Source organism: Schistocerca nitens, chromosome 4, assembly GCF_023898315.1.
Source record: "Schistocerca nitens isolate TAMUIC-IGC-003100 chromosome 4, iqSchNite1.1, whole genome shotgun sequence".
Lineage (NCBI taxonomy): Eukaryota > Metazoa > Arthropoda > Insecta > Orthoptera > Acrididae > Schistocerca > Schistocerca nitens.
The window spans coordinates 217,851,688-217,869,875 of NC_064617.1; the positions used below are offsets into that span (position 1 = coordinate 217,851,688).

General features: G+C 37.4%; 1 protein-coding gene across 1 annotated transcript in view; it reads left to right on the top strand.

Moving 5' to 3' along the window:
• LOC126252894 (uncharacterized) overlaps positions 1-11,285 on the top strand; it is a 55,050-nt gene extending 43,765 nt beyond the window's left edge. The window contains exons 13-14 of the mRNA XM_049953864.1: positions 3,027-3,945; positions 10,044-11,285. Of these exons, the coding sequence (XP_049809821.1) occupies positions 3,027-3,945; positions 10,044-10,371 (1,247 nt within the window). The 3' untranslated portion in view covers positions 10,372-11,285. The remainder of the gene's footprint in view (positions 1-3,026; positions 3,946-10,043) is intronic.
• Positions 11,286-18,188: the final 6,903 nt, after the last annotated feature.

An 18,188-nucleotide genomic window follows, 5' to 3' on the forward strand; every position in this document is an offset into this window, starting at 1 on the left:
ACAAGTTAAGAATTTGTATTTAATTTGGTTTTTTCACTAATATTTAGATTAAAGAATTCATGATTTTCCTTCCCCACCACCTGTACATCAGTTGGTAAAAATGGAACTCCTATAGGATCACCATGTTCTGTCTGTTCCGATCCCTTTGCTAAGGAAGATGTAGAGGTATCCAGTTGAAATTTGTCAAATACTAATGTCCCTTGGTGGTGTGAAAATTGGCTTGTAAGTCAGTGCAGTCAGAAGATACATTCATGTCACATATTTCAGTACTCATAAGCTCACTCGTCAAAACCTATAGATCGACTATCGACATGTAATCAAGTTTGTAAGGAGCTTTCAGTGCGTGCTACTCGCACTCATGTTTTTTCTTGTTTTTGTTATTATGGAGAATTTCCCTAAAGTGTGATAGCTGGAATGTATGTGAACAAGTGAAATGTTAGCAACATCTACTAGTCCCTAATCTGCATCCACATAAACAGAAATTTTGCAAACTACTTTAACCATTTCAGGAGGTTAGAGTTCTTGATGTGGGCTGTGACCTAAAAGTTTCCATTTGCTCGAATCGATTCCCATGGTTTTGATGCAAGGCTAGTAATACTATTTCCTGAAGCTTCACCAGTGTATGTGAAGAAATTAAAGTCACATGTTTGTGTCCACTGTAAGAACATATGTTTGTATTTAAAGCCATTGTATTAGTTTTTCTGTAATTAAATTTTAGACACTTCATTTGCTTTAAATTGGTTTCCCGAATTAGTATACAGTAATCCTGCTTCACTCTACATGTCATTTGGTCCACGATTTAATTTCTTGACACACTCTCAAAGTGAACTTCATTGCCCACTTCAACTGATTACTTACACTGTAAAGCAGCGAGAAGCTCACAACTAGTGCATCGTATGTAGGTGATAGTCAAGAATGACTTTGTCAATATGCTTCACAGATTGTGTGAAAGATATCTCACAAACACGATGAGAATATGTGGAGATAAATGAACATTTGTTGTCTTTCTAGTTCTTCCACACAAACTGCAGCTAGTCTTTGGCCTAACCAGTCCTCCTCCAATTCTTCAATCCATGTATTTTCCCCAGTCAGTCCTATCATATTCATATCAGTCTGTCTCAGCCATAGTCATCCCCTGGGTCTGTTGGCTGCGATACCTTCTTCCACTGCCTGCCTGGTGATCTGGTAATGCCCACACAACTTCAGTCTCCACTCTTTAATCACAACCATACTGTCCAGTGATTTGCACGACCCCTGAAATTCACTATTCTTCCTTTTCCTTAGTCACTATCCTTCACTGGTCCAAAAATTTGCTGACAGCATTCTTAAATGTCGAGAATTTTGCTTTTTATCTTTTGGGTCAGAGGCGAGGTTTCTGCTTCATGTAGGACGGCAGTATTACAAACTCCTATTGAATCTAATTTGAGTCAGAGCTGGGACTGGAACTGCTTTCTGAGTGCAAATGGTGCCTGTCTCATGCTTGAATTCTTCCCATTATATATTTTTCTGTCTCAAACCTTTCACTGAGTTACCAAGATATTTGAACTTTCACCCTCTCGAAGATTTTACCATCCACATCTAATGGTCTGTCATTGCTCCCTCTGCACACTGAGGTATTCATCTTCAAACCAGCTCTCATTGCCTCTTTCATTAACATCATTGCCTTCTGAACCAGATCTTGCTCATTATGTGCTATTAAAACTAAATCACCTGCATAGGCCAGGGTGTCGATCCTCCTACTCAGTTGAATTCCTGTCTCTAGGCTTGTTACCTTTCTCAGTGCTCTTACTGGAGCCAAACAGCAAGGACAGGGGCAGTCTCCCTATCGCACTTCAGTCCTCATCTTGACTGCTCTGGCATATTTTCCATCCAATTTTCACTGTGTGTGTTGTCTCATGTATACATGCTTGTGTTAGTTTCATTAGTTTTCTGGGAACCTGCACAATTTCCAGTTCTTGCGATATTGCTTGCGTGTTCACACTGCCATCAATAGGAAAATTTTGCTGATACTTTGTTGCAACTTGTGACAGTGTAACTGTGTATGTGCCCTGCAAAGGTGCATCCATATTTGTCACAGAAGTCATTTTTTCGAAATCCTCTCCCATTCAGCATTTTTGCTGTTAGTCAAATGTCAAAATGGAAAACAAAATAGTGTGGGAGAGGGATTTTGAAAAACATAACTTTGTCAAATGGTTGCACCATTGTAATGTACAACAAGACCCATATTAATGTTACTTGAAGTTTTAATGTCTGTTACTGTTTCAATGGTATTCATTCAGAAACATTACTCAGCCCCCCCCCCCTCTCTCTCTCTCTCTCTCTCTCTCTCTCTCTCTCTCTCTCTCTCTCTCTCTCTCTCTCTCTCTCTCTCTCTCTAAGGGGCATTTCACACTTTAAAGGCTGTGTGGGCTTCTATGGAAAAATATATCTTTAGTTTTGCTCTACATTACAACATACGCAAAGCCTATCAAACTTGAAGTGTATCATTTCGGTAGTCTTACATGTAAGTTATTCACTCATTTCCATGTTTGCAGATAGTTACCTTTGTGGTGGAATTTAATTTCCTCTGAGTTTTAAAATCGCATTGTTATTGCCTGGCTCTGTTTGCCAACCTTTCTGTAGGGATGTTTTTGTTTAATGCAGTGTAATTAAATCTGAACAAAGCACCTATCAACAATAATCTTTTAACATATGTGCAAATATTATATAACATTTTGACCAAATTCTAAAGCAGACACTTAACTGAGAAACTTTACTGACAAACTATAAACAAATGGGTACATGTTTTAAACCTAAACATTGAAATAATATGAACATTTATATCACTTCTGCCTGTCCCAAATTATTTCATCATCTCCTTCCCCCCACTCCTGCTGCCAGAGATGGTTCAGATATCAGTATTTAAACGTAAAAGTTGTGATTCCTTATGTAGCCTCCTGTAGAACTGGTTTGTGTGTTATAATTGTCATAGAATAATCATTGTATTTTTTATATATAGACTTAGCAGGAATATTAATTTGTTTCAGGAAGAAACCGATGGAGCAGTGGTCGTGGTGGAGGAGACAGAGGGCGTGACAGAGGTAGAGACCGTGATGCAGACAGAGGTGGTCGTGATAGAGGCAATGATCGGAGTGGAAGTAGGTGGGGTGACGGAGATCGCGGGGGTGGCAGGCGAACCCGCTTTTCTGACAGAGACAGAAGTGATTTCAGTAGGGACAGCTCTCAGAATGCAAACTTTGAACCACTTGGTGGAGGGGGAGGCAGTCGTCCAGGTTTGGGTTCTGCTAATAGTCCAAGAGGTCTGGGCTCGGGAAGTACCATCCAGGGAGGACTCGGTTTGCAGAATATCCCAAGCAGTAGTGGTTTAGGTGGTGGATTAGGAAGCCAGAGGCCAGCTCCTGTGAATCATGATACTGGTGGTCCAGGATTTGGAGGACTTGGCAATCAGAGAACTGGTCCTGCCAGTGGTAGGGCCGGTCTGTTACAAAATCCTGATTTCTCTCAGGGTGGTGGCCGCAGCATTCTTAATCCCGACTTTCAGCATGCTGGGAATAGACGTTCTAGTAACACTGATTTTCCACCTGAAGGGAACAGAAGCATGCTGAATTCAGATTTTCAGCAAGGCGGTAACAGGAATATTGCAAATGCAGATTTTCAGCAAGGTCCTAACAGAGGCCCACCAAATTCAAATTTCCAGCAAAGTGGTAACAGGGGACCCTCAAACCAAGACTTCCAGCCAGGAGGGAATAGGGGAATGCAGAATTCGAGTTTTCCTCCGGGTGGCAACAGAGCGGGCCAGAACCCTGACTTCCAACCTGTTGGAAACAGAGGCCCACCTAATCCTGATTTTCAGCATGGAGGAAGTCGTCCGCCCAATGAATACCAGGCGGGAGGAAATCGTGGGCTGCAAGATTTCAACCAGCCGCATGTTGGAAGCTCTGCCAGGTATATATGCTTATTGCATTAAAAGGAATTCTTTTCTCATATATTAAATAGTAGTTGTTATTTTCAGTCTGAAGACTGGTTAGGTGTTGCTCCCTTTGCAAGCCTATCCTGTGCGAGCATCATCATCTCTGAAAAACTACTGCAGCCTACATCCATTTGAACCAGCTTACTGGATTCATGCCTTGGCCTTCACTACAGTTGCCCCAACACTTCCTTATATTGCCATGCTGATAATTCCTCGAAGTGTGGGGATGTGATCTATTGACCAATCCTATCTTTTAGTTAGTTAAGTCTTGCCACAAATTTCTTTTTTCTCTAGATCAATTCACTACTTCCTCATTACTCAATATACCAACATAATTTTCACATTCTTTTATTCTCCTCTTGTCTGAACTGCTTACCGTTAACATTTTCTTTCAGTAATGGATGACATTCCATACAAATACCTTCAAAAACATTTTTTGTGTGCATGACTAGTTTTGCAAATTTTAAAAATCCCTTGTGTTAATATGAAATAGAAATATGATAAACTAGGGGTTAAATTATATAAGTTAAAACAAAATTTAAATGATGTACTGTAATGAACAGCATCCATAATTGTGGAAGTGGAAATGAAGATGTCAGAAGAAATGTCAATAAAATTGTGGGCCAAAGTTCTAAATTAGAATGGGTGTTGTCAACATCATAGCATCAGAAAAGGAAGATAAGCATAATTGGGGGAAGAGATTCAGAGAAAGCTGTATATCCTGCAAAAGATGAATAGAAGATAGCAAGAGTGAGACAGTCACAAGACAAAGAGAGAAACAAGGACAAACAAATTACAAAGAACTTTCCATCAGTGGAAACTTCTGCAGTTGCTACTACTGTACTAAAGGACATCAAATAGGTTGCCAAATCACTACACTTCATGGCATAAAATGTTAATTTTATGTATTGATTTGAATTTTGCTGTGAAAAAGTTGCCAAGGACATTCCTGTTTCTAAGGTAGTCGTTGTTATTGAGTGAATATAAATTAAAGCTGGTAGTAATTAGAGATAGCATTTAATGAAAGGTTTGGACAATTATGTTACCTAGTATATATAACTTTTTATTAAAAGTGACAAGATAACAGTCAAAGCCACCTGTGGAGAAAATGGGTTTTTACCAAATTATCTAATCCAATGTACTCTTTTTCTTGTCTTGTAAATTATTAGATATAGTCACTTCTCAATTCACATTTAAGTATCCTACAGCTAGCAAAAATTTACATAGTTGTTATAACCTGCTTCGTCACTGGTTAATGATAGCGGCATAAACAGTTAAATTTGTGCAGTAACGTGTAGACCAGATTAGAATGCAGTGTATACAATGTAATTCCCAAAAAGCAATGAAAATATGGACAGATTCAGGAAAGTGCTTTGTGAAAAATTTGCAAAATTGATAACTTAGTGCAATTGGACAGTTTAACTGGAATATGGTATTTTATTTCATTTTTATTCCTACAACAAGAGTTTTCTAAGTAGAGTGTTTGCTTCTGTAAAATCTACACACACACACACACACACACACACACACGTATGTTTAATGGTGCTGGTTACTTTATACTTTTCGTTCTATTTAAGGTTTCAATAATTCTGTGGAGAAGCAGCTGGATTCTCTCACCCAATTCGATATTTGCAAAACCTACAGAATGTTGATTTCAAATAAGCACTGATGTGCATAATACAGATCTCTTTCATGGCCATTCAGAGCTATGTGACATGTACTTGAGAACACTAGAAACAGAACCAACAAGGCCTGGGCCTAGGATTAGAACTGAAAACAAGTAGTTCTAAAGGAAGACTTCGCTTGGTCGAAATGTATTGACCAGTTTTGTGTTCACTGCAGTGTGTATATTAAGAGGCATTCGGCCGTGAACATAAACATCCGAGAACTCTGATTGCTCAAGAGGAGAGGAGCATTATGGGGAAATAAGCCCTGTCTTCCTCTTAGAGGGCAACCAGCATGGTATTGTAAGAACAAATGCAATTTATGGAACATAGTACTTTATAGAGAAACACACAAGATACAATGAATACAGGTTGTGCATAGCACTGAACACATCAAATGGACAACAGTAATTCAGGTTACAGAATAGGCTGAGTACCCGTTTGCTCTCACTTAAATAATACTGTTTCTTCAATGGCCCACCAATACGTGCCAGGGTGCTGACCCAGGTGGTCTGTGTAGGCAGACTGGTGAACTCTAGGGACATGCGATCTCTGAAATTGTGTGCATATTGAGTGAAGGTATGTCACAGCCTGCACCCATTTTCTGTGTTTTATGTAAAGCAGAACTGACTCGGTCAAAGGTATTACTGATCCCTTACGACGATGTGAGACTTACCCTCGAATCCCATAACAGATAAGGATTAGTCTCTTCACTCTTACACACAGCAAAGCAGAATAGATAGAGCATTTGGTAATGGCAACCACACAATTCCTTGCCTAGGTTGCTAGTGTCATAAACAAGGCTGACCAGTATATTGCAGAACACTCGTCACTCCTAAAATTTGCTAAGTTAAAATGGCTGCATAATACCACAGAATGTATACGCCTCAGGAAAAACTCGGTAATTTTTTCATCCAGAAGAAAACTGGGGGAAACTCCGAAACTTTTTAGAACTCTTGAGTTTTTTTATTGTTCTAGTTTTCAGTTAAACTTCTGTAATTTTGATAAGAAGTGATACTCCAACAAATAATTTTACTTTAGCCCACTATTGCTGAATAATGCTGCAGCAATACAAAATAAACAAGAGAAAAAATACCAAAATAAAACTTAAATCACAAAGAAAATACACCATTTACAACAACAACACAGCGCAACAGTAAAATGTGTCAGGGCTTTCGGACGATAGCTATGCAGTACTTCGTAACAAGAAACTGCTTTCAGCGAACACAATGTCACAACTGTTTATATTAGTTTCATTTGCTGGCTGACCAGCAGGCTTATCCACAGAACTGAAGCTGTGTATGAGCAGTGCCTTCTCCTGCTTCTGGCTACTTGAAGTGTGGCTGTTAGCTGCACAAGCAGTAGCAGCAAGCAGCCAGATACTAGCAGCAAAAATTTTTCTAGTGCACTCAAGCTGCTAGATTTCACTCATGCGCAGATCAGTCGGAATCATAATGCGGGGGGGGGGGGGGGTGTTAGTCTCCACTTCTGTTAATTTCAATACGTTCAAATAATTATGCCAGACTAAAATATGCTGTTATTTTAAGTTTTCTGATTTTATTGGTTTTCCTCATTATTGGCAATCAAGTATTAATTGATTTGCAGAACAGTTATTTTTGTTGGTTTGCTAAAGAAATTTTGCTTTTATTAATCTTTTCCTCAAAGGCAGCCAATTTAAGTGAAACAAAGTGTTTCATTCCACATCAGTTTCAATTGTTTGCAGAATTTCAAGTGCACATTTTCATCTTCGACACTTACAGCATAATGCCTCACTAAAGAACCAAACATGAGATAATGCAGTATTGGTACTCCAAGAAAATTGGCATTCTGATAATCACAATGAAAAGATCAATACCTGGCAGGGGCCAACCTCAGTGTGAATGTGGACATACAAATGTTCACTTCGAGTGGAATTATGCTTTTTTAGCATGGTTTACAAAATGCTAATGCTCTTGGAGTATTCTGACGTGATGTCAGATCTTTTAATGTTACATACTATGAAGGTATGTAAATGTTCACTTAGAGATATCTAAGCAGGCAAATTTCGCCTGTAGTATTGAATAAAATGTTTTGTTTCAAATAGACTGAAAGCTTCAGCAGAGTTTTATCAATCTGTCTTCTGTGAAACAACATTTTTTCGATCACAAGGCATTAAACACTTGTCTGGTACCTTCTCTAGGCTTTACATTATTTCTTAATTTGTGTTGTTTCCATCTTAAATTTACAGAACACCATTCTTCAGTAAATTATAGACTTGGAGCACACAGTCTTTTATCATTGTAACTCCCAACGAGGCTTTTTATTTACTTCTGGAGTAGAATATAAACTGCCAATTATGCAGTTTCTGGCTTCACAGAAAACTTTAATTTTTTGTACTATTTCAAAAAGTCATGAAAACTTATTTTCCGTAGTTCTGAGGTATACAAACAACTTTTTTCCCCCCTAAAGAAATTTGTATTCTTTGTTGTTAGCTTTTTGCAGTGCTATGTTGGATATAAACCTGATTGGAAATGTTAGATAACAGTATTTCAGAATAAAACTAAAAACTTTGTGTTAAACTCAACACATAGCAAAATACTAGGATAGTTTGAGTTGAAGAGTATAGGTTTGACATGATTATTATGTCAACAACTGCTTTATTTTGCATTCCTGGCCTGTATAGAATATGAGAAAAAAATTGCCATAAGTACAGAACTCCTTATGTCCCCTTTGAACAACACACTGCAATGCTGTACATTGGGCTCATGATGCCCCACCATGCACAAAATTCCAAACAGGAAAGCAACAAAAGGAATAACGAACAGTGCAGACACCAAGCAATGGCTTCCTACATCATCGTAGCTGCACAGTAATGCCCTTTTCCTGGCACACTCTGGCAAGTGTTCAAACAAACCTATTTCTAACACATTGCAGAAAAATATTGTGAATGGTGATTTGAGAAGTACTACTTTCCAAATAAATTTCCTTTTACACAAGATGATATATGTTAAGTATGAGAATGTAGGATGAATTTCTTAAATCATGAGCGTTTGACTCTCATTCGAAACTAAATACTTTGAGGACCAACCACTTTGAAAAATTGCGGGCCCACAAGACCAGCCGTTTTATGTCATCATTTAAAATTTTACTGGCACTTGTATGTTTGATACATCTTGAAGAGTAACACATGCAAGAAAGGACCAATATTATATGTGAAAGCTTAAATTTACTGGTAGTACATTAATTTAAACCATTAACTTTTCAAATTCATGTGTTTGTGCTACTTAAATGATGTTGCTATTGGCTGACTACTTAATGTGTTCTGTGCTCAGTTCGAGTGCTTTGGAAACTAATGTTCTATATTTGATGGAATATGTATTTATACTTTCATAATCGAAACACACGCTGTGGACAAGTTTCTGCTTATCGAAGATCTTTCCAAAACACATTTTGTTTGCTGTTTTTCCTTTCCTAAAGTGCGCGGAAGTTCTATCTGATGTCTAAAACCTTCATCATTCAAAGGAATCATAAATTTTACAGCTCCGAGGGAAAGTTTACTGTCACTTAACACGGAAACCATACATTTTCACGTGGGGAAAGAGTATATTTTCACTCCGGGGGTGGGGGAGGGGTGATTTTGAACGGGAAATCTGCGATTAATATGCCACCCCACCCGCCTGTACACCTTGTACCAATTTTAATTAGCAGACAAATGTACACTTCTCTTTGTCTAAGGTGCTAGGTCCTATGGCTGTGTCCTGTGTTCCAACAGTTGGCAGAAGACTGGGACGTATCTTATAAACACATTGATACATCATTGCATTTGTGTGTTGGTAAGCTCTTTCTTTTGAAAACACGTTCCTACACACATTCTCTTTCGAAGTTGTGCTCAGCCTAGACAGATGTTGTGCAATACCATTAACTGAAAATTGGTAGTTTTCCCTACATTCGTAAGCACAAAATAGAGCTCCTTCGAGCTGTCTCAGATAAAGTAGTTTGCATTTTGAGGTAGAATTTACATTTATCACAAAAGCAATTTCTTCAGACTTTGTGTTGTTCATGTGTCTACTGGTAATTTAAGTTTTCTCATCAGTTTTATCTGCATTTAAAATGAATTCTCCAAAGTGTTGCAGATAACTACATATTGAACCTAGAAATATTTGAGGAAGTGACTAAAGTGTTAGTCTTTTGTGCTAGGAATCAGTTGTTCTTTGTGAATATTTTTTAAACTAGTTGTCCCCTCTTAGTTTCCTTGTTTGGATTGTGGCACTGTAATAGTTCATGTGCTTCATTACTTTTAAATGTGTAAGCTCTAAGATATTCGTTATTGCACATATTGTGTTTTTGTTAAACAGTAATGTGACTTTTGGTCACTTTACACTCTTAATATTAAAGCAGTCAATTTATTGTACACACACTTTTTTTTCCAGGGGACCACCTCACAGCTTCCCACACAATGATGATGTCAGCAGGGGGCCTCGCGGTAGAGCTGGAGATGGGCAACTGTCAGGGCCAAGCAGGGGTGGTCAGCCTCTTCTCAATAACCCACCGTCATTGTTATCAATGAACTTAGCTAAACCACCACCTCCACCACCAGCACCTGCAGGAAAAGCAGGTGGTCCACCAGCACAGATGCCATACATGAATAAAGGGTCATCTGCATATGGTGGTATGAGCAATAGTGGGAATTTCAATCACTACCAACAGAATCCACAGTCACGTAATACACAAAATGGTTTTGGCTACCAAAGGAATTAAACTGGATTCTTAATATTTGTGTAATAATTTCAAAACATTGTCACAATTTAATTTGTGTAGTTTGTCACTGTGATAGTGTGAATGGAGCAAGGAAGCTGCACATCACCTTCATCACAATCTTAATAGAATTGTTTAGCACATGACTGTGCATCCATTATAATCTCATATTTATCATGATTTAATGCATATTGACCACTACTTGTGCATTGTAAGCTGTCTGGTTCTGTGTGAGGCTTCATAGTTTCTTGTATTAAAATGGATTTGTTTCGTCCTAGCTGTTGTAACTTAAGACGACATTACCTGGTTGTAAAGCATGGTGCTTAATGACAATGCATGGTTTTGATTAAACAAATTTGTGTTTGCAGATCGATTTCTGCTCAGACATGTGCAAGCTCATATTACTTGCTATTGTTGCACCTTGACCATGCAGTGAATAGTAGAAATGAGTAATTCTCATGTACAGATGAGATTGTTCAGCAGATGTGCTTCTTACAAATTTTTAAGAAGCTGTCTTAATGGCACAGCTGTAGTTAAATTGGGCAGGCATATTGGGATTATTAAAATATAAATCATACTGTCTATCTTATCTGACAGCTGTTGACATTCCCATTCACAACTTCATGAATTTTTCGTAATTTATAAATGTGAAAGTTAATTATTTTGTGTTCTGTTGAAAAAGTCATGTGAATTTTTGTTCAGAATTTTGTACGTTCAGTATTTTATGTTTGTATATTTTTAATAGTTGTGCTTGAAAACAATTTCACACTGATGGAAATAAATATTGTGACAGGTGTGAATTTTTAAAGCATTACCAGTGCTACTTGCACACACAACCTTTCTCAATGTTAATTGGCACAAGAAAAAAATGTGCAGTAATGTAAAATTCATACATGTGAATAAAATTATAAACAGTCTTCCATTGACTTATTTCTCTCTCTCTCTCTCTCTCTCTCTCTCTCTCTCTCTCTCTCTCTCTGTGTGTGTGTGTGTGTGTGTGTGTGTGTGTGTGTGTGTGTGTGTATTCTGATGCTAACTTTGCTTGAATGTATCTGGAACCTGTAACAATATAAAGAGAAGGTTGAGTATTTGAAATTGTAACTTTAATTTACAAAAATTGGCACACAAACCTTAAACCATAGCTTACCTTGTGTCGAACTAAGGCCATCGTAAACAGATGTCATCTTCCTTTCGTGCAAATCCACTTCGAAAATGTTTACTTATTGATTCTGACTGTTTCAGTGTCTCCCAGGCTTCTGGAAATGTCATCATATTGTACTGTGATGGCCTTTAGTGAAGGATTTTAAGATATTCCACATATTTTCAACATTATAAATTTTGGAGCCTGGATTGTCATTGGCTGTTGTGAGGTGTAGCAAAGAAACCACCTATAATAATTGTTTCCACAATTATGTTTAGTGCCACTGCGTTGTTTAGAAATAAAGTTATTTTCAGCTACAACTACACTCCACAGACCAGCATACAGTGCATGAAAATGCATACTTTGTGTACTACTGTTCTCAGTCCAGATAGTTTATTTTGCATATTATTCCTTCAGTGAAATGTAAGTTTCACATTCCATCAGAACTTAATTGTGTACACTAAAACAAGCACTGATTCCTCTGTACTGCATTGTCAGAAGGGTAGCTCTGAAATTACTAGGTGCAAAGTAAAACATATTTGTGACATTAGTGCAGTATATGACTTGATGTAGGAGAAGTTATATTGTCTCTAAAAGCTGATTAAATGGTATTCTTGTATTGATTTTATTTTGTGTTTCTGACTTTACAGCATTTATGATTCTGAATAGAAAGTTTAGAACAATAGGGTAATTCACTGGAAGATAAAACAACTTTATTCAGTGAGAAAGAGCAGTAAAATTTTCGGAGTGCCATCAAAATTGGGTATAACTCTGTCATTTCCTTCTGTAAATAAATCGTTTACAAGTAACTTGGAGGAAACTTTCAGCAGGTTAACCAAAGAAGCAGTCAAACCCACATATTATGTTGAATGTAAACTACTGCACATGACAGTTGTGCTTCGAGAGAATAACAGTGGATATGGAAATAGTTCATACACCTACAAGGTATTTTGTGAAGTGCTCATCTTTTGGAATCCAGCAAAAAATTATATTTTATCAGTTGTCTATATGTGTTGGTAAATATTATACCCATCTCCATTTCTGTTTCAATATAGTCACAATCTTCCACTTCTATCTGCTCACTGAGCAGCCCTAGTTTTTAAGCCCATACCTCACCACTGCAAGTAAAAGTTATACACATGTTTTGAAATCCACATGGATTTATTAACTACAGTTCACTGGGCATGTAATTTCAAATTTTAATATGCGGACATTCTGGTGTTATAGCTTTTAACTTCAAAGAATGAATCCACCAAAGTGAAATTCCAGCAGTCTCAGATCACACACAGGAGTAACATCAAACGTTATGAAAAGGGAAAAAAGAGGGGAAAGAACTGGCTCATCTTGTAATTGTCCTATTTTCTCCAGCCCCCACCCTTCATCTCCAGATCATAAATGCAAATTACAAAATATTATCATCATCCACTTGTTTGTGTTATTCTCAGGTATGCATATTTTTGTTTTCGTGACAAATCAGTGTTTAATGCAGTCATTACATTTGCTGAATGTGAAGATGATAAAGAAATTAGAATTGTGGGATGAATTTGTTCACATCAAATTTGCGCATGGTTAACATCAGATTTTTGTAAGTCAGTGTCATTTTTTACATTGGCAAGAAGTGTGTTCCAGTGTTCAGAAAAATACGATCTTGTGCTGACTTGGTTGGACCAGTAATTATTTATTCTTTCAGTGTCATTCTCAATAGTGAAATAATAAAACCAATGTGCTCAAAACTCAACCCTCTTAAGGGGAGTTGGAACGCCTGTCCTGACAATGTTAAATTTAGTCACTTGGCTTCCCTGTATTTCAGGAACCACTGTAGCCATTGACATTAAACCATATGTTGTGGGTCTACTGAACTTCAGTAATTGGCCACTGCTTTTGGAAATACATTTTTTAATTATACATAACATTATGTTCTTCTTTTAGTTCAGTAGTCTCAGGATATAGATGTTATTACTCCCTGAAAATTTAAGTACTCTACTCGAAGTGGTTTCTGAGACTTGGGGAAAAAGCAACAGAAAATGTAAATTTTTTAGGAACGACTTCTAAATTTTCAAAAGACTGTAATTCACTTAATATATGCTTAATTTTTTATTTTTAGTCACTTAGAAGCACCCTGCACCATAGTGTGTATCAGCCTCTCGATCTCTTCCCAAGTTTTTTCTTCTTCCTGCACTCCTTAGTGGCCAACTGTGCTGCGTGCTCTGCTTTATCAGTGTGAACCTTGTCTATCTGTTCAAGTTACCTGATGCAGTTTGCTCCAGGATTAATTCCCATATGTTGTAGCATTTTCACCCTATCAATGTTACCACCATTAAAAGCAATAACAGCTCCCCACTTTAGTGTCTTCATTCCAACAAAGCATTTTTTGATAAACGAGCCCATATAAGATTATTGAACAACTCATTGGGATTTTGAGTCTGACCATGAAGACACAACTTCAGGAATTGCCAGGTCTCTGTAAATAGGTTTTATGATATCCATGACTGCTGCTGGGATGAAATGTTTATGGCTGTATGAACTACTGTATTTGAGTACTGGACATTGCACCATCAATCAGGTCTAGGAGGGCAAATGTGTACTGGTCATTGCACCATCAATCAGGTCCAGGAGGGCAAATGTGTACTGGTTTTTCATCAGTTGACAGTACGTGGAAGAATGCGGCCCATACTGCCTGCTTCATTTTCAACAAATCCTTAGTATTATTTCTAAAGGCCATTCCATAATACTTTGAGGTTCAGTGATGACATTGTATTTCTGTCAGAGACAGCAAAGAACTTGGACGAGCAGTTGAATGGAATGGACAGTGTGTCTTGAAAGGAGAGTATAAGATGAACATCAACAAAAGCAAAACGAGAATAATGGAATGCAGTCGAATTAAGTCTGGTGATGATGAGGGAATTATATTAGGAAATGAGACAGTAGTAAAGGAGTTTTGTTATTTGGGGAGCAAAATAACTGATGGTCAAAGTAGAGAGGATATAAAATGTAGACTGCCAATGGCAAGGAAAGCGTTTCTGAAGAAGAGAAATTTGTTAACATCGAGTATAGATTTAAGTGTCAGGAAGTCGTTTCTGAAAGTATTTGTTTGGAGTGCAGCCTTGTATGGAAGTGAAACATGGACGATAAGTAGTTTGGACAAGAAGAGAATAGAAGCTTTCGAAATGTGGGCTACAGAAGAATGCTGAAGATTAGATGGCTAGATCACATAACTAATGAGGAGGTATTGAATAGAATTGGGGAGAAGAGGAGTTTGTGGCACAACTTGCCTAGCAGAAGGGATTGGTTGGTAGGACATGTTCTGAGGCATCAAGGGATCACCAATTTAGTACTGGAGGGTAAATATCGTAGAGGGAGACCGAGAGATGAATACACTAAGCAGATTCAGAAGGATGTAGGCTGCAGTAGGTACTGGGAGATGATGAAGCTTGCACAGGATAGATTAGCATGGGAGAGCTGCATCAAACCAGTCTCAGGACAAGACCACAACAACATACCAACAGTATTGTAACTGCATAGTCCGTTCGCCTTAATGCTTTACTTTTGTCTTCCCTTAACAGGAAGCCCTAGTATTCATAATTGCAATAATTCAGTAAAGATTTTACCACACTCACCAGCTGTCCATCAGATTTAAAAAATTAACAAACTTAAGGAGATGAAAGACAGTGTAATTCAGTTTTGCCTTAATATAAACATTATCAGAATTATTTATTGGCCTAAATAGTCATTTACTGGGTAAAAACATTGTTCAGGTAGAAATTCTTTAAATTCTACTTTAAATCTGTTTTCATCTTCTAACTTCCTGATGATGCTGGCTGGTAGTGTAGAGTTTTGTGCCAATATGGCTCACATGCTTTCGTGTGTGTGTGTGTGTGTGTGTGTGTGTGAGTGCGCGCAAACAATCTGCTTAGACCCACTAATGAACTTTTGATGGTCTTTCAGTAGCCCTTTTTTATGCTTGTCAAGACATTTGACAATGTAGCCATAAAATAGAGGCATAGTTTGTAGTGTTTTTAATTAGAAGTATCATACTACTGTTTTAACCACAAGAAATCATTATGTATAACCACCTGTGTAATGGAGATGCAAGTCATTCTTCAGTTATAATCACTGAAACTGGGTTCATAGCTGCAATTTGGTTAGCGATTTTGTCCCACCTTCAGCTGTCATTTTATTTATTTGTTGTGCTATTGTGCAATATCAGTCCTAGACTATTTTTAAGTATCTAAAATAGAAGCATAATATACAGGGTGCTAGCATCAGTTAAGAATTATATCAGATCTCAAAATATGCTAGGAACATTACAAGTAACATTGCAGAAGATGTAACAGTCAGGAATGTTAACTCAGTTATTATGGGAGCATTGTCACTATTAATCAGTAGAAGCTAGGTACAGGGACATTGTCTATAACATCTATTGAATTTCTATAACATTTATTGAAGGACATACCACACAAATTGGGCCCTTTGTCGCAATCCAGAATATAAAAAAATTAACAGTAAAGATTACCAAAATTTTTATATTGGAGAACAGGAAGATTAGCACCCTGTTTAAACTCCACACAATGACAATAACCTCTCCACATTTGTGGTGCAGATCACAAAACACCCAGTGTTCATAAATCACTACAGATCCTTCACAGAAAAGTAAAGTCAAGATCATTACTGAAGAGACTGAAATTTACATTCATCAAAAGGACCAGTTGAACAGTTTTATAAACAAACAATAATAACCACACAATCAAAAATTTCTGAAATTTTGTGCAAGTTCTGCAACAAAATATTGCAAAGGCATAGAAACCAGAATTTGGTGTGCAATTAGTGCAAGACAAATTATTGAACCAATCTTTTTCCACAAAACAATACACTCTTACAGCTATGTGAACAATATATTGCAACCACTTTTTTGAGAATTAACACTTAACGAAAATATTATGCGTATTTCATGCAGGACCACACATCCCCAATTCTTCTGTGACAGTAGTACGAAGTGTTTTTAATGATAGTGTAGTTGACTGGCCCCCTCGTTCTCCAGATCTAAATCCATGTTGTTTTTGTCTTTGTGGAATGTTAAAAGGCAAGGTGGATGAAACCGATCCCCACATGGTCAAAGAGTTGGAAGTCAGTAATTCCCAGATTTCGGCAGCCGAAATTCGTCTAATGTTTGCTAATGTGTACAGATGTCAGACTGCTCTTACCACAGAGGACCTACTGTAAATAAAGGTAAGCTTAAGTTAATCTGATGATGTTTGGTTTGTGGGGCACTCAACTGCGCGGTTATCAGCGCCCCTACAAATTCCCAACCATTGTTCAGTTCAATCTCGCCACTTTCATGGATGATGATGATGAAAGGATGAGGACAACACAAACACCCAGTCATCTCGAGGCATATTAAAATCAGTTAATCAGATGACAATGCTGTTTACAATTAAGGGGACATTGTATGTCCTATTCTGCCACTGTTAACTTATCGAATTTTGTGACCCATTATCTTGGAAACTTTTTAAGACACTAACTTACAATTTTCCATAATTATTGAATGCACTTTTTTAGATATGCTGAACTAGAATTATTACTAAAATTGTATTGTGGGGCTTGTTATCCTTTTTTTTTTTTTCAAACACCCATTTTTGACAGAATTTTGTAAATAAATGAACATAAAAACAAAACTACTCAGGATATTTTAAGTACTTTAGTTCCATATGTGTCGAATCTCACACGTGGTACGCTGTGAAAATTTCACGTCTCTACAGTCAGTACGTTTTTAGAAAACGGGTCATTTATTGCAAAAAATGTAGTTCAGAGATATTGAGGTTTAAAACATTTTTTATTGCAAATTCTTATACAGACTTACATTTCTGTGTCTTTTATGCACGGGAATTGCCCTGGCTCATAATCAGTGTCGCCTTCTGTGTCACAACAGCCCACTGCTTGCCGCCTCCTTTTCTTTCTTGCTTCTTTTGTCATTTGCTGAGCAGCCACTTCGGCTTCATGTACATGAAGCTCATCCAGTTCCCACAGTCCTTTAGCTGTGTTCTGTCCAAATCTTACCCCTAACTTCTCCAGAACCTTAAGACTCAAATGGCTCTGAGCACTATGGGACTTGACATGTGAGGTCATCAGTCTCCTAGAACTTGAAACTACTTAAACCTAACTAACCTAAGGACATCACACACATCCATGCTCAAGGCACTGCTCATCTGTGGCAGTATATGCGAAGCAGCGAAATTTGAAAGTCACACATCAACATTCAAAATATTATTTGAAGGTCTCACAATTGTCTTAATGTATTATACACCAAATTGTTCAGGAAGGTACAAAGTACATTATAGAGTAGAATACAGAAAATGTCCAATTTCAACGAATTTTACGTACAATGTCCCTTTAAGGCAAGCTGTTCTCCTTACTGAAATCTAGTAGACAACTGGGTTTTGCTGCAATGAATAAAGCATACATTTTTAGCTAAAAAAACTAAATATCAACATAAAAAAAATCGGCTACGATGAACTGAAGAGAATTCCATATTTGTTTCAAGGGAGACAAAAAATCCTAACTGGGCGATGACGACAATCGTGCCGAAAATCATGTTTTGAGAAAAACGCGTTTCAAGTTTGACAAGTTTTTATCGTGTATAAAAAAGGGTCAAAGTCTGAAACTTATGGGATATGAACTAAAT